Source organism: Vulpes vulpes, chromosome 13 (assembly GCF_048418805.1).
Source record: "Vulpes vulpes isolate BD-2025 chromosome 13, VulVul3, whole genome shotgun sequence".
NCBI lineage: Eukaryota > Metazoa > Chordata > Mammalia > Carnivora > Canidae > Vulpes > Vulpes vulpes.
The window spans coordinates 127,240,939-127,264,467 of NC_132792.1; the positions used below are offsets into that span (position 1 = coordinate 127,240,939).

The 23,529-nt window shown below is 36.7% G+C and overlaps 1 protein-coding gene across 1 annotated transcript in view; it reads right to left on the reverse strand.

Annotated features, from left to right (window-relative positions):
* Window positions 1–7,486: 7,486 nt before the first annotated feature.
* The window catches only part of WDR64 (WD repeat domain 64), a 138,686-nt gene continuing 122,643 nt past the window's right edge, over window positions 7,487–23,529 (reverse strand). The window contains exons 23-28 of the mRNA XM_072732890.1: window positions 21,228–21,337; window positions 18,041–18,229; window positions 16,005–16,110; window positions 13,196–13,276; window positions 12,293–12,406; window positions 7,487–8,338 (exon numbers count right to left, since the gene is read on the reverse strand). Coding sequence (XP_072588991.1) covers window positions 8,255–8,338; window positions 12,293–12,406; window positions 13,196–13,276; window positions 16,005–16,110; window positions 18,041–18,229; window positions 21,228–21,337 — 684 coding nt within the window. The 3' untranslated portion in view covers window positions 7,487–8,254. The remainder of the gene's footprint in view (window positions 8,339–12,292; window positions 12,407–13,195; window positions 13,277–16,004; window positions 16,111–18,040; window positions 18,230–21,227; window positions 21,338–23,529) is intronic.

A 23,529-nucleotide genomic window follows, 5' to 3' on the forward strand; every position in this document is an offset into this window, starting at 1 on the left:
TTCAGAGAACTTATGATTAGCATTCCAAGCCTTTTTCTCATAGCTCTTTATTTAGAAATGAAACACAACAATTATTAAAGAAACAATTTTTTCATGTGTAAAGTGCAATAATTCTAAACAAGTCCTGACAGCAGTTTTGGTCTATTTTGGCTGTAACATGTAATTTAATTATTTTTTTTAACTTTTATTGTGAAATATAGTATAGCTGTAGAAAATCGGTCTAAAGATAGATGCAAAGCTCGCTTTATCATTACAAGCCAAAAAATAAAATGTTCCTAGCACCCAAGAGGGCTCTCTTATGCCCCTTGTAGATCATCCAAGGTTTCATTACAGAAAAGGATGAAGATTGCTCTACAATATGGGATTTATCCTGACACAACTGTGGGAGCTAATGGTTTACATACAACTGTTTCTTCTGTGTCTCATGTTGGTTCTGAAGTCAGGAGACCAGGCAGTTTGGTCCAGGAGTCAGAGAAGCTGAAGAAGGAGGTTTGGGGTAGTTGTAGCACAGGACTGCCCCATCTGCACTTCTGTGCATAGGACCAAGATGAACCAGGAAATCAGGAAAATATGCAGTAAATGCAACCACACCTGGTACCCTGAACCACCTTTTGGGTGTAAAAATATATATAGTTACTGCTTCACTTTTGCCTTCCATATTGTACTCAAGTTCAGATAGCCTACACTAACCTAGAATTATAGAACAGAAAATTCTGGAAAAAGTAGCTACAGATAAGCTAAGTTGACACAGTACAAATTCCCCCATACTGTCCCAAAAACTACACTTTCCCTCTGCCTAAAAGGTAACCACTATCCTGATTCTATAGCAGCCACTTTCTTGTATTTCTTTTTTTTTAATTTACAAACTAGAATTCATACCTAAACCACTATAGTCTCTTGTTTTTGTTTTCTAAATTTATTTGAGTGAAACCTGTAGCTTATGTTAATTTGTATGTGGCTTCTGCTCAACATTATTCGTGAGATCCATCCATGTTTTGTGTATAGGTAGTTTATTCATTTTTATTGTGTTCCATTATATGAACACATATGAAAATTTATTTATCCATTCCACCATGAAAAACATTTGGATAGTTATAAATAACAAGGCTGTGAGCATTGTTTAACATGTCTTTTGAGGTACATGTACACATATTTCTGTTGGGTATACAGACCTAAGAGTAGAATTTCTTTTTTTTTTTAAGATTTTATTTAATTATGAGAGAGAGAGAGAGAGAAAGAGAGAGAGAGAGAGGCAGAGACACAGGCAGAGGGAGAAGCAGGCTCCGTGCAGGGAGCCTGACATGGGACTCGATCCCGGGTCTCCAGGATCAGGCCCTGGGCTGAAGGCAGTGCTAAACCACTGAGCCACCCGGGCTGCGCTAGAATTTCTGAGTCATGGAATGCACATTTGTTCAATGTTAATAGATACCAAATTGTTTTCCAAAGAGCATTTTACACCTCCACTTCCACCAGAAGTATGTAAGAGTTCTTATTGCAGATCTTTGCCAATACTTGATATTGTTAGTCCCTTTAATTTTAGTCATTCTGGGGTTTGTGTAGAGGTATCTCATATGGTTTTGGTTAGCATTACGAGGGAGATGGAGTGCCTTTTCATACATGTATCAGCTATCTGGATATCCTCTTATGAAACGTCAGGTCATGCCTCTTGCTTATTCTAGTGAATTGTCTGTAATTTTCTTACTGACTTGTTGGAGTTTTTCATATACTCTGGATGAAAGTCCTTTCTTGGTTATATGTGATTCAAATCTCAGCCATTCTGTGGCTTGCTGTTTTACTTTCTTAATAGTGTTTTTGGTGAACAGAAATTTTAAATTTTAATATGGATCAGTTTTTCAGGATTTTTCTTTGTGTTTAGGTACTTTTTGTATACTATTTAAAAATTATTGGGGCACCTGGGTGGCATCCAACTCTTGATCTCAGTTCAGGTCTTGATCTCAGGGTCATGGGTTCAAGCCCTATGCTAGGCTCCACGCTGGTCATGGAGTCTACTTAAAATTATTTCCCTTCTCCCAGCTCATGAAAAAATTATCCTTTAATTCTAAAATCACTTTATATTTTGCTTTGCATTCTTAGAATTATCATGTGACACTGATTTCTATACATAGTGCAAAGTAGAGGTCATTTTTCATGTTTTTCAATAATTCTAATTCTCCTAATTCTCCCATGAACATTTATTGAAAAGATAATTTTTTAATACCTTGCTGCAGTCCTGCTTCTGACATAAATCAAATGTCTAGATATGTGAGGGTTTTTTTCTGTGCGTTTTACTCCCATCTATTTGTCTATTTGTCTATTCTTGTGCCAATATCACTCACTCTTAATTACTATAGGTTTGTCATAAGTCTTGATATATAGTCAAGCAATTCTGTATTTTGATCTTTCAAGAAGAATTGTCCTTTATATTCCTGGTTATTCTTGATCCTTTTTATATTCTTTTTTTACCTTTCTTATATTCTTTTGTTTTAAACTTTTATTTATTTATTCATGAGAGACACAAAGAGAGAGGTAGAGACATAGGCAGAGGGAGAAGCAAGCTCCTTGTGGGGAGCCCAATGCAGGACTCCCAGGACCCCGGAATCATGAGCTGAGCCGAAGGCAGACCTCAACTACTAAGCCACCCAGGAGCCCCAACGTTTCTCATATTCTTAATTAAGTATTTGGGAAACTTGTCAAATTACATCCTTATAGAATTTAAATTTAAATTTTTAAAATTTAAATGCAGAGATTTTGATTGAGATGAGATTACATTTAAAGATCAATTTGGTGAGTGTGGTAGATCACAAAAAAGGCACAAATTTTTCCCATTTTTGTATGCATGCCCCTTTGTAATATTTCTTCCCCTGCTCTGGAATTGGGTTTGCCTTGTAACTTAATTAGGCTAATATAACGCGATAGAAATAACATTTTGTGAATCCTCAACCTAGGAAGCCTAGGTTTCCAGGGGTCTTGTAGTTTTTGCTCTTCTTCTGAAACCCTGAGACTATCCTGTGAAGAATTCTGGCCTAGCTTCAGTGAGAATGAGAGACCATATATAGAGAGAGGTCCATCATGAGATGTGTGAGAAGGCCACCCTAAACCATCTAGCTCCCTGCTGCAGTGACTGACACTGGGGAGATCAGAAGTGCTCAACTGGGTCCAGCCCAAATAATAGATAAAATGGTTATTTTAAGCCACTTAATTTTTTGGTGGTTTTTATTACTTATTTTAATTTAAATACAATTTGCCAAAATATAACACCCAGCCCTCATCACATCATGTGCTCTCCTTAATGCCTGTCGCCCAGTCACCCTGTTCCAACCCCTACTGCCCGTTCTGCAACCCTTTGTTTCCCAGAGTCATGAGTCTCTCATGGTTTGTCTTCCTCTCTATTTTTGGTGGTTTTTAAAGTCAACAATAGATGATTAATCTAGAGAGTATTGACATCTTTATAAAATTGCGTCTTCACAGTGTGGTACTGGCACAAAAACAGACACATAGATCAATGGAACAGAATAGAGAACCCAGAAGTGGACCCTGAACTTTATGGTCAACTAATATTTGATAAAGGAGGAAAGACTATTCATTGGAAGAAAGACAGTCTCTTCAATAAATGGTGCTGGGAAAATTGGACATCCACATGCAGAAGAATGAAACTGGACCACTCTCTTGCACCATACACAAAGATAAACTCAAAATGGATGAGAGATCTAAATGATAAAAAGGTATTCATCAAAATCCTAGAGTAGAACACAGGCAACACCCTTTTTGAACTCAGCCACAGTAACTTCTTGCAAGATACATCCACGAAGGCAAAAGAAACAAAAGCAAAAATGAACTATTGGGAGTTCATCAGGATAAGAAGCTTTTGCGTAGCAAAGGATACAGTCAACAAAACCAAAAGACAACCTACAGAATGGGAGAAGATATTTGCAAATGACATATCAGATAAAGGGCTAGTTTGCAAGATCTATAAAGAACTTATTAAACTCAACGGCAAAAAAACAAACAGTCCAATCATGAAATGGGCAAAAGACATGAAGAGAAATCTCACAGAGGAAGACATGGACATGGCCAACAAGCACATGAGCTCTGCATCACTTGCCATCAGGGAAATACAAATCAAAACCACAATGAGATACCACCTCACACCACTGAGAATGGGGAAAATTAACAAGGCAGGAAACCACAAATGTTGGAGAGGATGCGGAGAAAAGGGGAACCCTCTCACACTGTTGGTGGGAATGTGAACTGGTGCAGCCACCCTGGAAAACTGTGTGGAGGTTCCTCAAAGAGTTAAAAATAGACCTGCCCTACGACCCAGCAATTGCACTGCTGGGGATTTACCCCACAGATACAGATGCAGTGAAATGCCGGGACACCTGCACCCCGATGTTTCTATCAGCAATGTCCACAATAGCCACACTGTGGAAGGAGCCTCGGTGTCCATCGAAAGATGAATGGATAAAGAAGATGTGGTCTATGTATACAATGGAATATTACTCAGCCATTAGGAACGACAAATACCCACCATTTGCTTCGACGTGGATGGAACTGGAGGGTATTATGCTGAGTGAAGTAAGTCAATCGGAAAAGGACAAACATTATATGTTCTCATTCATTTGGGGAATATAAATAATAGTGAAAGGAAATGTAAGGGAAGGGAGAAGAAGTGTGTGGGAAATATCAGAAAGGGAGACAGAACATAAAGACTCCTAACTCTGGGAAACAAACTGAGGGTGGTGGAGGGGGAGGAGGGCGGGGGTGGGGGTGAATGGGTGACGGGCACTGAGGGGGTCACTTGACGGGATGAGCACTGGGTGTTAATTCTGTATGTTGGCAAATTGAACACCAATAAAAAATAAATTTATTATTAAAAAAATAAAATTGTGTCTTCAAAACATGAACATAAATATACCCTTGCATTTATATAGAGTTTCTTTAATTTCTCTCCAAAATGTTTTATTGATTCCTCTTTAGACTTCTTTTCCTTTTGTTTTATTGTGGAAAAAATGTGAACATCAGAGAATTTGAAAGGTTTCTATAACAAATACCTATATACCTACAACTTATTTTTGCAGCTCACAGATGTTCTCTTCAGTTGACCTACTCTTTTGTTATAACCTTTCAGTTTTTAATTTTGGTAATTGTGCTTTTTGGGTCTAGAATTTCAATTTGATTCTTAACCAACAAATTCTAATTCTCTGTTGAAATTCTAAATCTTGAGTTTTATCTCCAATAGTGCAAGCACAATTATTTTAAAGTGTGTTTCTATTACCTGCTTTTTTTTTTGTCAGTTTAATTCTTGTTTTGTTTCCATGTGTAATTGGTCATTTTTTTAGAGTGTGTCAGACATATACTTGGAATAATGAAAACATAATTTAAGGCCTAAAATGATGTCATTTTTCATCATAGTACTACTCTTGTTTCTGCAGGCTCCTGGGGGGATCTATCAATTTTGGAGTACTTTAGTCCGATTTTAGGAATTGAAATAGTTGGAAGGTGAACTGTAGTCCCCAGTAAAGATCTGTCTACCTTCACGTCACCCATATTTCTAGGTTGTAGTTCTTGGGAGCCTCAACCCAAAGTGACAGTGCTTTACCCCTTGATCCTAATTCCACTCACTGTCCTCTTGGCTCTAATTACCACTTCAGCTTCTTAGCTTCCTACTCTTCCCTCCTGGAACCAGCACATGCTTGCATGGGAAAATTGACTTCAAAAGCTGGGTCCATCTACCTGAGCCTCAATCTTCCCTGAGAATCTGGTGTCTTCATGCTTTACCACCTTATTTGCATTCAGATGCCTTCACTGATATACCTTTTTATATATTGTTCATGTTTTCTAGTTGTCTTCAGTGAGAGTGATTGGTCCAAATGACCTAGCCTACCATTATCTGAAGCAGAAATCATTACCTATATTTTAGTAAACATTTTAAGCATCCCACACCAGACATCATGCAATGAAATGATCTATATTTAAATTTGTCAATAAGTCTAGCCTTTTCTTAAATGATTAATCAATCCATCATTGGATATCTGAATGATAAAGTTTTTTAGTATGTGTATCATAAAAATTACATTGCTATAGTGTCATTTCAGCAACATACTAAAATGAAATCACTTATTATGCAATATACAAAAATGCTGAAATATATTTTTCTAATCTTAAGAAGTTCAAGAAAATGTATATTTGTTAAAAGAAGTTTGAGAGAATTTCTCAATCCAAAAGGGAAGGCAATGTCAATTGAGAGTCTTGAATGCTATGTTAGAGGGACTGAGGATGGGCAGGGTATCCAGTATGGTCTTGTTTTAGGATATATATGCCTAGGGATAAAATGACCTTCTTTTACAATGAGACTACAAGGTGGAAAATGGAATGATTTTCATAAACTTGGAAGTTTTCCTTTTTGCTTTTAGAATTCTTTAAAAAAATCTTCTGGGGCAAGATAGATAAAGCAAGATCAAAAGGTACAGACCTCCCCTAGTCATGGCAATGTAATGGAGAGCATGGTGGCTATAGTTATTAATACTGAAATGCATTTTGAAAGTTCCTAAGAGAGTAGGTCTTACAGGTCCTCAGCACAAGAAAAAAAGAAATGTTGTGAATACATATGGTGACAGATGCTAACCAGACTTACTGTGGTGGTGATCATTTTACAGTAAATACTAATATCAAATCATTGTATAATGAAACTAATATAATGTGATGTGTCACTTATACCTTAATTTTTAAAAAAGGATCTTTTGGTTTTCTTAGGTATAGATAGATATTAATTTTCCTTAACTGTGCTGTTTTTCTATAGTCTCTTCTTTCATTTGAGTAAATTATTAAAATTATGTTTAAAAATTTAAAAACCATAATGTTCAATATTTTATCTTGGAACTTAAGTTTCTTATGTAATTACAGTACATGAAGAAAAAAGTTAAACAAGAAAATTAGTAGGAGAAATTATCAAGTTCCTACAAACACCAAAAATTAGTGCCTTTCTAGAAATAGATGTTAAAGTATATGTGAATAAAAAATTTTATTTTATTTTTCCAAGGTTGTTAGAATCTTAAGAATTATAGAACCCTTTCAGAATGGAAAGGCAGAACAAATACTATGAGACTATAGTTTTTTCTTACCAAGTGACCTAGTGCTTTGGGTGCATACAACCCTTGACATGGGAATACTTTTATTACTCAGAGCTTTGAATCATTTCCCAAAGAGCCTTGGGTTAGCAAATCTGCAAGCTTCAATTTTGATACTATCCTCATGCCTTTGACTTATGTAAAATCTCATTTATTGGGGCACCTGGTGACTCAGTCGGTTAACCTTCTGACTCTGAGTTTTGCTCAGGTCTTGATCTCAGGGTTGTGAAATCAAGCCCTGCCCCTGGCTTGGAGCTCAGCGGAGAGTCGGCCTGAGGATTCTCTCCTTCTGCCCCTCTCTGAGTGGCAAACTCTCTCTTTCACTCTATCTCTCCTTCTCTCAAATAAATAAGTACATCTTTTTAAAAATCTCATTTATTGTTGATCAAATTTAGATGCTTTCATACAAACACAAAAAAAGTGTAAAAATACATGAATACCCATTGGTAAAATTAACCTTTTCACCAAATCACTGGAATCAATCAATGAGAGAATTAGTAAAAGATGAACATTCAGTTTTTTTTTTTAAATTTGGAGTCATTTCTAGATGAAATATAAATAACATCTAACTTTATCAAAGAAAAAGTTTCTTCCATATGACATTTCCTTAAATGGGGAAGACAAAGAGCTAGAGGCTTGCTTGTCACGTTTTTCTTTTTAATAATTTTCTTTGCATAACACATAGCATGACACAAGTAATTTGCCTCTTACTGAATACTCAGATAATAGTATTGGTTATGAATTAGGGTGAACAAGGAGGGGAGGCAAAAAGTTGACCATTGGTAACCATATTATTTTAAATCTACTAAATGCTATTGATTTTCTTTGTTTCCTTATGTGTCATTTTGCTGACAGTAAGCAAGAAATATTGCCTGTTCCCTAAATCAATTTCCATGTATGAAAGAAGTTGTACACTTGGCTGCTTGCTGCTTGCTTGTTTAGAGTTGAATCCACCTGAGCTCCTTGAGCAAACTTCTCCATTGAAAGGATGGCCTGAGGATATGGATATGGTGACAGTGTCTGGCGGACCCTCACTTTCATCCTGAAATTAAGACTGGAGTGCCATTCAGATCTTGCCATTTTATATACAGGTCAGGCCCCAGCAGCCACTTCTGATTTTTCTCTCTTCACTTGGAGATGGATGGGAAGAAGGAAGAAGCCAGATTTATTTGTGGGACCAAATTTCTTTTCAGACTTCTCCTCTGTGGCATCTGTGAAATAAAAGACATGTCAGTTAGTAGCTGGCATTATATGATAAATACAATTTTTCAGAGTCAAGTAGCGCCACTAATTTTTTTAGAGATTTTAATCCTCCTAGTAAGGAAGTATCGTTATTTATTTAACTATCCTGTGTGCCTCAGGATAAAAATGTGGAGTTCCAGAAGGGTGTGATGGAAGAGCAGAAGCTTTAGACTAACTACTTGACTGGGCAGTTAACCATACTGAGACTCAACTGCCCCATCTATAAAGGTTTGTTTAAAACAAAGCAAATTATAGAAGCTTGCTAGACTGTTGTAAGGCATAGAAATATTGTATGTTAGTATCATCAGAGTCCATTGACTTACAGGAAAATAAAATCAAGTAATGATCCCACAAATTAGAAATGTAAATTAGTTTTGAATTGGGTATTTTTGGAACACATACATATAAAACGTTAAATTTCTTTGGTTTAAAAATTCAAAATAAGAAGTATCTATTTTTTTCAGTAATATTCAGCTAATATTTACAATACACATCAATTTGATATTATGGCTTATTATGAGGAAGAAGAAAGAAAGACAAAACGGGAGAGTTTTAGGTAAAGGCAAAATACAGAGTGAGCCCCAAGGTCAAAATTCAACCACTTAAAGTTCTGTTAGGCTTGAACATTTACAGGGAACCCAACTACTCCTTCCCTTTTGAATTACAAGGTGGGAAGCAGTTCCCCACACCAAAGTTGCAGTTGCAAACCAACCTGCAGTTTCCCAAGCTGCACTCATGTTTCTTTAATTTTCTATTCTTATTTTCCTTCGCTTTCTCTTGCTTTCTCCCTTCCTTCTTTGTTCTCTTTATTCAGCAATTTTTTTTTTTTTTTTTTTGGTATGACTTATGTGTCAGTCTGTTCTGAATGCTGGAGTCTAGCAGAGAATAAGTCATAGTGCCTGCCTTCGTGGATCTTATGCTCTATTGAGATGAATCATTACAAATAAATAAACTTTTCTAGATTTTAATGTCAGGTAGTGACAGAAGCTATGAAGAAAAATAAACTAGAGCAAGGGAATAAGAGAGTGGTGGGAAGGGTGAATCCGTCAGTGTTCATTATTTGCAGACTCTCATCCGGTTACTGCGACCAGGGGAGGCACAGCAGCTTACTTACCTCTGAATCACATTGCATGTAGTTAAGTGTCCAGGCTCTGAAGTCGACCTGCTGGGTTTAGATCCTAGCTCTATTATTTACTTCTTTGAGGATCTTAAATTACTTATCCTCGTTGCTTCAGTGTTCTTAAATATAAAGTGAGGATGATAATCCTAGCTACCTCAATGTTATGAGGATTCATTGAAAGAGTATATATCGAACGTTCAGTATGTACTCTAAAAACAAATGTTAGCCATGATCACTAGCAATATCACTCAGATGTAGTTTATATCCTCTTTCACCTAAAATAAAATTGTGTGAGTTTTTGTTATTCTTTGAAAAACTACAGAGTATGCTATCATGTATTACTATCTTTTACTTAATCATTTTTCTATTATTGGGTATGTTTCCACAATTTTGTAAATGGAACATGTCACAAAGTTCATATTCTCCCACTCTCTTCCCACATTTAAACTAAAAAGGAACTACATTTGACCCTTGAGCAATACCCCGCCCCCCACAGTAGGAAATCCATGCATAGCTTTTAACTCCCCTACACTTCACTACCCACAGCCTACTGTTAACTGGAAGCCTTACTGATAACCTGCATAGTTTAAAAGCACATATACCATATTGTTGCAATAAAATAAGTTAGAGAAAGGAAAATGTTATTAAGAAAATCATCAGGAAGAGAAAATACGGTACAGTATTGTACCTATTGAAAAAAAATCTGCATTTAAGTAGATCCTCCCAGTTCAAACCTGTGCTGTTCAGCTGTATAAACTTATGTTCCGAAGTATGTTTTCCTGTACTATGGTTAATATTTTGTACTTGTTTATTTCTAGAGATTTAGAAACCACTTAATGACATTAATAGTTGGAATCAGCATTTCTGTTAATTAAAAATAATAAGTCAAAGAGATGAAGATACTTGTTTTTGGACTATGCTCAAAGAATTTTCTCTATACCAGGAGCTCCTTGATCTATGAAAGGCTTCTTGATGTCTAGCACAGTACAAGGCACACAGTAGGTAAATTTATTTCAAAAATTGGAATTTGAATATTAAACTTTCTGAGGTAAATTTATGCTCAGCTTCTTGGAAGTACTTTTTATGAAAATAGGCATTTGATGAGTATTTATTGATTTGACTTCATCCACTGTTTTCCCAATTAGGCTATATGGGTTCCTAAAATTGCAGACAATCAACATAATGGTTCATTATAACAGTTCCCAGATTTTATTGTCATATTGCTAGGTGCACAATTTTTTGAAAAGGACCTAATTTTATTTCGGAAACAGATTTTAGCACCTGACCACACTTAACCTTTTCTTTGTTAAACCAGAAGGAGTATTTTAAATTATGGTTTTGTGGTCCCCTTTCTGTAAGCAAATAGAGACATCTACTCCCTTTGCCCTTCTTGGATAATGATCTCTCAGAGTGTTAAAGACAAAATAAAGCATATATTAAAAGCAACAGATATATTGAAAATCCCTCTCCATTTGGACAAATAATTTATCATATTTCATGATCTTTGATAAAACTAATCATAGTGCAATTTCTGATTATCTAAATGTAAATTGTTCATTATGTACATTAACCATGACTAATTTTTAATTAAAATTTTTTTCTTCTCCCTGGCATTTAAGACATATGTGGCTATCTTTTTCTCTGTCACTTAGTTTGTATTTAGAGAATGTAAAGTATATTTAATATCAGATGAGGAAAACAAATAAGAGTGCAAATGCAGGCATAAAATATGTGAATTATAGGACCCAAAACACTGTTTTGACTACTTTTTAGTTTTGGATTATTTATACCACTGTGTTTCATCTATTACTTAAAACAATTAAAATAAATTATATTATCTTATGAAAACCCTTCTTTTGCCAAAAATTCTTAGAGTTGAGGACTAGTAGAAATCATTCATATTCTCATGATGTGCATGAGGACAGAATGATGGTCAAGTTTTCTATATAATTAAATAAAGTAGTGTTTTGTTGTTGGTGGTGGTTGTGATTATTGTCTGTTATCCCGTTAGGCAGAGGCAATAAGAACCAGCTCCTCTCTGCTTTCAGTCTGACTTCATAGGATAGAGGCATATTAAATGTACCATATGTTAATACATCTCCCCCTTAAGGTCTGATCTATTTTAATGATGGAATGAATGGCCACAGGTCAAGTTAGGCCCATACAAGCTTCCTAGAACTAGTAGATGAGTGACAGCATTTGAATTTTCTAGGCTGGACAGTTTGATAAGATGAGCATGACATTTGGAGTCAGAGTCAACCTCAGCTTATCACTTAATTCTTATGTGATCTTTGGCAAGTCACTTACACTCTGGTTAGGCTCCACTTTCCTCCCACTTTTTTGAGTAATTACTGTGAAAATGAAGGGGATCATTTATAAAAATGCAATTTAAACTGTAAAGCATTGCATGTTAGCTACTCCTATTAATACATGAGAATACTTCTTGTCTGGTGAGCCAGAAACTTACTAATATCATGGCTTCATCTTGTAGGTACAAGAATGGTTATACAGCCTTTACAGATATTATATCACATTGCCTACCTTTTAAAACTAGGCAGTAAATCTAAGTATTAAATTAGCTCTGGAAAAGTTTCATTTGTCAGGTTCAGAGGTCCTATTTGATTTTTCTCTCCATTCAGCAAATTCATGATTTCCATCTTACTGAGCTAAAATGCAAGCATCCTGGAATATTCATGACAAGAGTATGAACTGAGATAATTTCAGGCCCAGAATGATTCTGGGAACAAAGAAATAATTAACAATCCAGACAGAAATAGGATACAATCAAATTTTAAGTACTAACTTTTTCATGTTGAACATGACTTCCTTTCTTTTTTCCTACAATGCCATCTGCAGATTCCTTTTGTGCTTCTAAACCAATGAATGGAAGGAATCTTAGGCTGGTAGGGCTTGGTACCTAGAAGCCATAAGTAAAGAGTTAGTAGGTCATACTAAAGGCAATTACTTTGTAATGTGAATTCAGGGGTGGAGAATAGGGAAATAAAAGCTCCAACTGCTTTAAAATATACCCTCCTTTCCAGATGCCCACTATTTCTTCTTGACACTTCGTCCTTAACATCATCTGCAGCTTAAGTGTTTGATCCTGTTATAATGAACATGTTCTCGGGAAGGAGAAAGAACATTTTAAGAAATAATGAGTTAAAATTAAATTGAAATACTTCATCTTCAGTTAATTATTCTGGGTTTAATTAGTTCTTTAATTTAGCAGAGATTATCTGGAATGGAGACTGGAAGGATGAGTAAGGAGGAGAACACGGGCAAAGTCACTGAAGAAGGAAGAGCGATGATGCTTAAAAAATGCCAAGTAATTTAGCATAGCTGGAGTGTAGGGTACATGGAGGAATGTGGTAGAAAACGAGATCAGACAGTTCAGGCAGAGGCCAGATTATGAAAGGTTTGTACATCAGCCTAAAAGTGTTTGGATTTTATCTTGTAGGTGATGAAAAGCCAGGATAGAGTCTGAAATAATTTTCTGTGGTGGTGTTTAATGTGGAATGGCACAGACAAGTGATCGAGGCCTAGAACTAGAGACTTCTTTGGAGTCTGACACAGCATGCTCATAGCAGCAGCATTTGGCTGGGTGACATATTGTCTTCAATCTTGTTTGGTAGCCCAGGGTCAGGAGTGAAATGTCAGATTCCCTATTGTTTTTTAGCTATTCTAGTCCCAGAAACCTCCAACTCACCCTATATATAGGAAGGGAACCAAATACAATCCCTGCCTCTCTGTTTTCCGTCATGAATCCTTCTAAGGCACATCGTCGAATCTGCAAAAAATAAGAGTGAAACTTTAAAGCAAAGGGCACATTTCATCAGTGGCAAAATTTTTGGGTTTAAAACCTGACTCTGCTGCTTATTAGCTGGATGATCTGGGGCAAGTTTTCCCCTCATTGACTATTTATGAGGTTCCAATAAAATAACACATGTAGTGTGGTGCTGCTTAATGTAACACTTAGTATCATTGTATTACTATTACTGATTATGATATGTCAAAAATAAGTGAATGAATACATTTTATACAGTTGAAAAAGAAAAGAAATGGGCAAAACAAGATTCTGGTAAAAATCAGAGATTCCTAAGAAAAAGGTGTTTTAACTCAACTTTAGCATTAAAGTTTTATTATTTTACCAACTAGTTGAAAAGAAAAAAGTGTATTAAGGAGAAGGCAATCCTTGGGGCATTTAATCATTTCAAGAGCTTTAGAACTTTGCTAAAGATTTCCCAAAATTTATTTCATGCTTCAGTTAATTTACTTTAAAAGATTATTTCTTATCTTCAAATTGGAAGAGAATATTAAAAGTATACACCAATCTTAATTTTAGGTCATGCTATTTGAATCCTGTTCAACAAAATTAAGTATCTGTTACATGCTATGCACATGTCTTTGGCCATAAAGAGCTCAGGACTTAGTGGTGGGTGGGAAGTAAATGTACGTATACAAATACTCCAATTTTCGCTGGAGAACATGGTAAATGAACTACGCTATAAGACACAAAGCAGGGAGAGACTGGGGTTGTCGGGGAATGTGGAATTAACATTTATCGAGTATCTGTGATGTAACTGGTATACATTTTTCTCAATTCTCAAAGCAACACTTTGAGGGCTATCTAATGAAGAAAGGGATAAAACAATTTATCTAAGTTTAAACCTAAGTGTGTCACACTTCACATCCTGTCCTTCTCCTGCCTGGCCTCTCCCCATGGGAGCAGCTGGGTTCCATCTGGGCAGAAAGGTAGGGCTTATAAAAATTGTTTCATTTAGAAAATATTAAGTATTTATCAAATATGAAGTTGGTACTGTAAAACAATAATGGCATAATAGACATCCATGGACTCACTGCTTTGTTTTACGAATTGAAACAATACTGTCAACTTTGAAGTTCTCAGTACATTTCATGCGCACTTAAATGTAATGACTGTCTTTAATTTTGTGCTTTTAATACTCTTGCTTTTATTTATGTAGTTTTAACTTAAATGATTTTTACCCAAACAATATTTTATTTAGTTTTGCCTCTTTTCGACTTTTATATAAATGAAATGATTACCTATATACTCTTAAGCAAAACTTTTTCATTCAGTAGCATGTGTCAAACTATTGTCCATACAGGTGAGTGTTACGTTGGTCCATTTATGTTCACTGCTCCATAGTATTCCAATCTATAGATACGCTGTAATTATGTACTGATGATACTGTTCATAAGCACTTAGGCTGCTTTCAGGTTTTTGTTACTACAAACGATACTGCTCTGAGCATTCTCGTACCTCCTCCTGAGCCTGTTTATGAGTTTCCCCAGGGTATATCTCTAGTAGACTATACCTATTTTCAACTTTACTCATTAATGCCATATTGTTTTCCAAAGTGGCTCTATTAATTTACACTACTTCCACCAGCAGACTAGTTTCTGATTGTGCTAAATCCATACTCACCCTTGATATTGTCAGACTTTCTGATATTTGGCAATCTGCTGGATGTAAAACCATATCTCATCATGTTATTGATGTGAATTTCCACATTTACTAATGAGGTTGAGCGTTTCATTGTATCCTTATGGCAAACTTTTTTTTTCCTTTTGTGATAGATCTATTCAAGTATTTGACCATTTTTTAAATTGGACTGGCTCTCTTACTGATTTTTAAGGCATTCTTTTGTATTCTAGATACTAATACTTTGTCAATTACAAAGGTAGGATGGACATGACAGACATAGATGTGGCAAGGACGGCTCAGGCAAAGTGTCAGGGCACAAGACAGTAATGCTCAGGAAACAAGGACTAGCCTGATTTGTAGAGGGTGGGGCAATGGTAGATTAATATTGGGAGATATGTTTAGAAAGCTTAAGTTTGGTTTACTATGTGGAAGATCTTGAAATCAACTCCTGCTATATCCACTCTTTAGGAATATTAGAAATAGAATGAATAGCAGCACCCATTTCTCTCCTAATTCTGCACTGACATGTGTCTGTGATAGGTAGAATCATGGCAACTAAAGATGTCCACACCCTATTTCCTCCACCCCCAATCGCTGACCACACTGCCTCACTGGGCAAAAGGAATTTTGCAGATGTGATTAAGGTCAGGACCTTTGAGATGGTTCATCCAAGTGGGCCCAATCTATTGAGAGACATCCTTAAAAGCAGAGAGCATTTCCTACTCGGTCAGAGACCTGTGACCATAGGAAAACCATCAGGGAGAAGTCACATTTCTGGGTTCGAAGATGAAGGAAGAAGGCCACAGACTAAAGCATTGAGATTCTCCCCTAGAGCCTCCAGAAAACGAACAGAGCTCTGGCAACACCTTAGTTTTAGCTCAGCAGACTTTTGACATATAAAAATACTGTCAGATAATTAATTTGTATCTTTTAAGCCACCAAGTGCGTAGTAATTTGTAATAGCAGCAGTGAAAAACTAATACACTGGAGAGATCTAAATTCAGGAAAACAAAGCAAAGTGTTTTCTTTCATTTGTTTGTTTGTTTTTGTTCATTTGTTTTAAGGCTACCTTGGGAGAAGAAAGAGACTTGAAAAACTTAAAGTCATGATCCACTTCAAAGGCCTTGGGAGGTGTACGTTTGAAAAGCAAAGACATTGAGCTCATTTTTTTCCATCTGCATAAAAAGATACAAGGAAAGCTGTTCAGTGTGTACCCACATCTTTTATTCTCTGCCTATGGAACAAATATCTATTATGTCCTTCTTTCTTTGGGTCCCCAATTCTCTGGCTCCCATGGCACCAGTCCTAATGATGCTATCTCTGCACTTAGTAATCATTCTCTATCTGTTCACTGGAATACCTTTTGAGTGTCTACTGTGTGTGATGCATTAAGCTAACAACTTGGGTGTATAAAGATGTACAAAACATATTCTTAATCCTCAAAGAACTCACAGAGTTAGTGAAGGGGATGCATATTACCAAATTAGAATATACTATTGTGAGTACTAAGATAGATGGATGGTCAAAGCTCAGCAATTACCCAAGGGAGATCAATCAACTTTGCTTGGTGAACTTTAGCACATCTTGATGAGTCTTGGCTCTACCACACCACCTCCCACATTTGGGCAAGACTTCTCCAGTGCTCTTGCTGGCTAGCCAAGGCAAGCCTTGAGCACCTCCATGGAGTTTTGGCCATCACCTGGAATGCTTGTTGATTTTTCTCAACTTGCTCCTGTCTTAATCCAAATTCTGTGTGACTTGTGACTCTTAGTTTCAATTCCTAGTCCTACCAGCTGTTGGACTAGATGATGGCACTGAGTCTCTCCAGCTTTGACTCACTTAGGATTTCCCTAAAATACTTCATTTTAGACAATTCCCTCTGATTCTTCCCACTTTGGGCTCTTCTAGTCAGTTCTCCCAGTGCTGATCTGCTCCATGTTGCCAGTCCAGGTTGGTCTGGTCCCCTGAGGTTATCCACCAGGCTTTGCTCATGTTCATCTCAAAGAAGCACTTATCTCTTCCATTATGACAAAGATCTAACCACATCAAAAACAGGACTGAACATTACAAAAGCACAAAACACCTTCTGCCAACACTCCATTCCCTACTGGGAGCTGTTCTCTTCCTCTAAGCCTTTAAGCAACACTCAGGTGTCCCTGAGGCACAAGGGAACCCATGAATAAAACTCTTATCCAACCATAGAGCTATCTGACTTCCTTACAAAGTAATCTATATGATTGTCACCTCATGTCTCCTATTTATTTCTCAAGCACCATCCTGTAATTTTAACCCATCACTCCATTGAAATTACCCTCTCCAGGGTCATCCCCTAAAACAATGACAAATCCAAGGTTTACTTTTCTTCTGTCCTATGTGACTTCACTGCTACCTTCTGCAAATGTGTCCTTGCTACCATTTTACTTAACAACTCTCTCTTCCCTTGACTGCCATCATACCATTTGCTTGTGGTTTTCTTTTCAACATTCAGACAGGCTTATTTCAATGCTTATTAAAGATCTCCACTTGGGTGTCCCACAAGCATCTAGACTTAAATCTGTCGAAAACCAAACTCACTATCCTTTTCTTCAGACCTTTTTTTTCCTCTTGTGTATTCTATCAGTATGGTTTCTGTAAAGTTTAAAATCCTTATGCTAGCCCATAACAAAAGTTCATTGTGATTTGGCCTCTATAAACTTTTCTTGCTCTATTTCCTACCATGTCTTCCCTACTTGCTCACTGGGCTCCAAGTCTTGAAAAATTTGATGTATCATACAGTTTCATAATTTAGTGCTTTTACTTAAATAGGATTTAACTAAATAAAGAAGACCAAAATTATCTCTTTGGTCTTCTTTGTTTGGTTACATCCCATTTGCTTTTCTATGATTATCTTCAGAATTAAATTTTCTTAGAAGTACTCATATACAGAATTGTAGCTTTTTGTTTACATGTTTCTCCCTTCCACTGGACTGCAACCTTATTGAAAAGCCCTGGACTTTTCACTTTGGAATTCTCCACATCCAGCACAGTGTCACAGTATCCTGAAGGTTTAATTCTTGTCTGCTCATCTAAAAAACAAAACAAAACAAAAAATACCAAAGGTCTTACTTTTGCCGGTCAAATACCAAAGGATATTCGTATTTTTGCTTCTTCTCTGTGAACTTGTTTTCTTCTTTTATTTCTACAGGATATTCATTAACATCACATGGCAGAATGAAATCACTTATTTGTGATAGTTCAAGCAGTCTTCGCTGTCCAAAATATCCACAGTAATGACCACTGAAGGCATGCCAGAGCCTGAGGAGAGGCAAAGAAAGTGGAATTCAGCGGAAGTTATTCTGTTTATAAGACCATTTATATGGATTTTCACTGGTCCAAGAGAGATTTGAAGCTTGATTCTAGGACCCTTTCTATTAAATACATGAGACTAATCAGAGCATTGTTATGTTTTATTAGTTAATCATTTAGAATTCTAATCTACAACAATATTGGGGAGTATTGACTTGAATCTGTACTTCTAATACCTATTCACTCAAATCAGGAAACAAAGAACAGCTATTTCCCCAAATAGCCCTGCTCATTCAAGGTGATCAGAACCCATGTTGACAGACAGTATATTAGCTGAATTAGGCCTTTGAATGGGTTACATTTCAGCTGCCTACTTCTGTATCAGCATCAGTAGAATGTGTGGGAGGTGTTTCCTATGGATGCTTTTCCTATTACCAACATCATCTCAACCTCCATCCATAACTCCTCTTATTATTGAAACACCATACTAATTTTTTGTCACTGAGATCTGAAATAGGATGCCAGAAGAAGCAGCTCTTTATCTGTACACATTATTTCTCCATCGGTTCACTGCAGGAGATTCCTCTAAGTAGCCTACCTGCTATAAAGTACTACAGAATGTCGTTAGCAGGAGTATGTGCCTTGGGTATCAAGGAAAGATAAAACAGTATGTGGAAGATTTTTCTTTTATGTCTTGATTTCAACCTCAGAATAGCAAATGATGGAAGCAGTCATCATGACCCATAAGGAGGATGAGCTAAATGAACTAAAGAGTTAATTGCATAAAGTCCAAGTGGTTTCCTATGTCAAGGGGGCAGGTGTTGAGGAGAAGGCAGAGCAGAGGTATTCACCTAGCACTCCTTGCATCTGACAGCCTCCTAAGAATGTAGCATGAGCACTTTACATCCTTACATAGTTGACTTCCCCAACACTGCATAAATGCTGTGGCTTTGGGGGATCCCTGGGTGGCGCAGTGGTTTGGCGCTTGCCTTTGGCCCAGGGCGCGATCCTGGAGACCCGGGATCGAATCCCACATCGGGCTCCCGGTGCATGGAGCCTGCTTCTCCCTCTGCCTATGTCTCTGCCTCTCTCTCTCTCTCTGTGACTATCATAAAAAAAAAAATGCTGTGGCTTTGCCAGAGTCTTTACCAAAGTGAAATGGACTAGCCCTTCCAGCATGGAAATTAGAGGGTCAGGACTATCTTCAGGACAACTCTCAACTCTCTTCTAGGACGGGACTGAAGCACTGTCTGTTCTCTTTGTTTAGTGGAATTCCCCCAGATGATTCTTCCTACCTCTCAGCCTGATTTACTGGGCCACAGATATGGATCTTCACCCCTTTGATCCTTTGTCCAAGAGCTAAGCCTTTATTACAGTTTTTCCTATCATAAAATCATAATCTTTCTGATGAGAAGGATTTAGAGTGTTAAAATTTCCTACTCCTTTAGAAAGTGGAAGCTAGTGTTTGCAAAAGGACAGAGCTTAGTTATAAAGAGAACTGTATCTGAGATAGCTATTTATAGAAATACTTTTTCTGAACTGTGTAACTAGGGAGATCTTCCCTTGGAGGAATCATGGAGAAAGTAATTTCTCCATGCCAAGGGCAACTAGTCTGAACAGAGAATGCTCATAACAACAGAAGTGTGTGCACATATGATGTTTGTGTGTGTGTGTGTGTGTGTGTGTGTGCTACCATGCCCAATTAGCACTTCTGCTAATAGGTAGCTGAAAATAAGCTAGAACAGAGACCCAAGGGACAGAGTCATGAAAAACATCTATAATAATGAAATGCCATGTCCTTAATTATTCCTATGAATAAAACAACAGATTCCCTTTCTGGTGGAGGAAGAGCTCTATTTCACCCCGGTGAGGTCCTCACCTCCATGGACTCACCTTTAACTCAACATTTCTAAAAGTTTACCTTCACCCCTCTACACTCAAAATATTTTCCTCTTTTAGTGTCTCCTCTCTTACTAAATGGTACAAATGTTCACTGAGTTGTATATGCCGGGAGGTATTCTTGCCATCTATCGATAATCTCCCCTTTCAGTTTACGTCTCCTGGATCTTACCTCCTAGATAGTTCTCAGGTCCAAACTATTTACTTCCAGCACAGTTACCACTGCCCTAGTCCAGGCCACTGCATTCAGCACAGACTTCAAACAGTTTTCTCTTTGATGCTCTGATATCCACTCCCTACATGTTATTTTTTAAAAATGTAAATCAGATTATGTTAGTCCTTCACTTAAAATTTGGGGGCTGTTTCTTTCAAAGTGAAAATCCAAACCAGCCTCAGGCTCACACAAGATCTTTTATGCAACGTGAAATATTCCTTCCTTTTTTAAATTCACTATGTTTAAACTTACCATACACTTTGAAGTCTCTTTGCCTCTCTCAATCTTACATGACTTTATTCTCCCAGGAGGATTATTCATTATCATGATTTTGAGACATTTGAACATGCAGCAATTTGTCTCAAAGAATGTCATGACATTTTCATATTTTTGTATACATATGCATTCAGCATTTTGTATTCTTAGCATTATCCAAGCAATTAAAATAAGTAGGCTTTGCAAAATCAATCACATTGTCCATGAAAACATTACCTTGCCTTCACTTTTCTTTGTGCATTAAGTTGCACTTTGCTATGACTTTGTGACTTCTGATCTTGTGTCTCCTGTGGCCTTCCTTGGGTTTGGGTCTATCTCTCTGAGATAATCATCTTGCTTAATTTTTTGAAATGAGTCCACAAAAAAAACCACTTCTATTAAAGTATTTGTTATACTTCTAACATGGATGAGCAGGGCATCTCATCTCCTTGGGCAAGGAAAAGAATTCCAAACCAGTGGCCATCTTTTCAAATTCTTTGTGTGTGCTACCTTTTGTTTGTTTATGTATCTATTTTAATTATCCAATCAAGAATGTATTTAGGGTACATAAACAAACTTAACTTAAAAATTTTACTTCTCATGCTCAAAACCCTAAATTCACAATATGAAGGTCCATACCTTACTGAGCCGTCAATGGAGGCAGTAAGCACCACTTGTTTGTCTTCTATATAGATTACTTGAATAATTTCTAAAGAATGAGCACGCCAGGCAAGCAGTTGCTTCAGTTTCTAGAAAGCAACAAGAAAGTGTACCCCGTGGAATAAGTATATGCTGATCAAAATCCAATCTTGAGCAAAACCATTAACAATCAATGAGCCAAGCTTATGAGTGAATGGTTTGGACATCTGCGCAAGATGAAGTCCCTCTCCCTGTGACCTCTGCTCAGGTACCCAAACTTCATTTTTAGGTGTTTGCTAATCTGCACACATCCTTTGGAGAGGAAAGATCTTATGTCTTTAGCAATTTCTTATTTAAGTGAGGATTAACAATGAGGATTACAAGATGAGCAGATGAAAGAAAAGGGAAGGGCTATAGGGGAGGTCAAGGCAGAGTGGAATCAGGAGCAGGAGTAAGCAGAAATGAAAGGTGAGGACCAAAAAAGAGGCTGGGAAAACCTTCTGGTTTTCAAATTTTATCTAGAGATAGCTCTGAGTATTTTGTTCTCTTTTTCTCTTGTGGTGGCAGTGATGGTAGTGGGGTTATATATGATAACTATATGCCACAAGGAACTGACAAAAGGAACCTGCCTAGCTCATTCTCTTTGAAAGGCATCAGGATGCTTGATTGGTATGTTCTTTCAAGATGTGCTTTATTTTCAAGTTTCCAGCCCTTAAACAGGAACTAGAGTTGTCCTGTATAATGAACTAGAGTTGTCCACTGGGGAGCTGACTCTGCAGCAACATTCCCTTAGAGCATGTTCACTCTCCATCTCTGATTAACACCGACCAAGCACTATGTCTTTCTGGGTCATCTACCTAGAGCATTTTTGTGGCTAGAATTCTGGCAGCTTGGGAGTTATCCTATGAGTCTTCTATTCATTTAGACTCTAAAAAAGGTCAGACACAATTCCTCCTAAATTTGTTGGCCTTCTGACTCCGTTCCCTCTAGTTCTTAGAAAACCAGGGTGAAATCTGCATTCTCCTATTTCTTATTGTCTCATAGCTAGTCAAGAATATTATCCAAGGGTTCTTTCTCTGCCTTGGGATGGGATTCTCTAAGGCAGGGGTTTCCCTATCATGGGCCATATCTATAGTAAGAAATACACTTTACTTCATGATCCAATAAACAGATGTAATACCTACACATGCAACCTGAACAAGTTTCAGTATCCTTCACAAAAGGATACTTAACTTTACTCTATGCAATGCACACTGGTATTGCCTATTCTATTCTATTGCATTTCATTCCACTCCATTTGCTTTTTTTCAATGAAGATATGGTCACCACTCACTAAACTGATTTTATAACCCACAAGAGGGTTATAGCCTATATTTAGAAAAACATTGCTCTAAGACTTTTTTCCTTGTAGTCATGGGTATACTATCACATGTATGATTTCTCTTTCCATGGACATGTTTTGACTATCCTATCTCTTAGAATACCTATACTATATGGAGCATTTTTTTAATGGTAATGTTGCAAAAAAAAAAAAAAACAAACAAACAACCGAGATTAGCATCTGATGTATAGACTGACTTAATAGGTTTTCATTGTAGTTATAATCTATAACTAAACCTGGTTTAATTCATGGTATGTGTCAGTGTAAAAATAGGCATCTTATAATCAGATTCTGTTGTATATTTATAAATAGGCAACCATGTACAAAGCAGAAATATAAATTGTCCAAATACAAAAAAGGTTGAAATGAGATTGAATATGGAAGAACTTCAAATAAGTTTATTAAAGTCTTTGCTTTTAAATTGGTAAAAATGCTATAAGTCTAATTTAATATTATTTTATAATTTTGTTTTTAAGGTTTTCTCTAAATGTAAATGTCTTGTTTGCCAGTTTTTGGAAACTCCACTTACAAAACTAGGCTTTGGGTCATATTTCTATGTCTTAAAATTAGTAATAGAATATGATAATTATCACAATTCAGAGAAAACATAACTTTCTACCTCTAAATGTTTCAAATATGTTATTTGCTTTTATTCCTCTCACAACATGCCTTGATTATAGGCCACTTATAGCTGTTGATAAGTGAAACTTTGTGCCTCGTGAGTTTGAACGTTGTTTTCTATTTGATGACAGTGACGGTTCTATATAGAAGGAGTGCTGTGTTTGGGGATAAGAAGCCTGTTCTGGCCCAAGCTGAGTCACTAACTGTTTGCATGATCCTAGGCAAGCCAGTCTCTGATTTTCCTTTGACAAAGTGGAGATAATCATACTAAAACTAAACATCTGAGCATTATAAAACTCT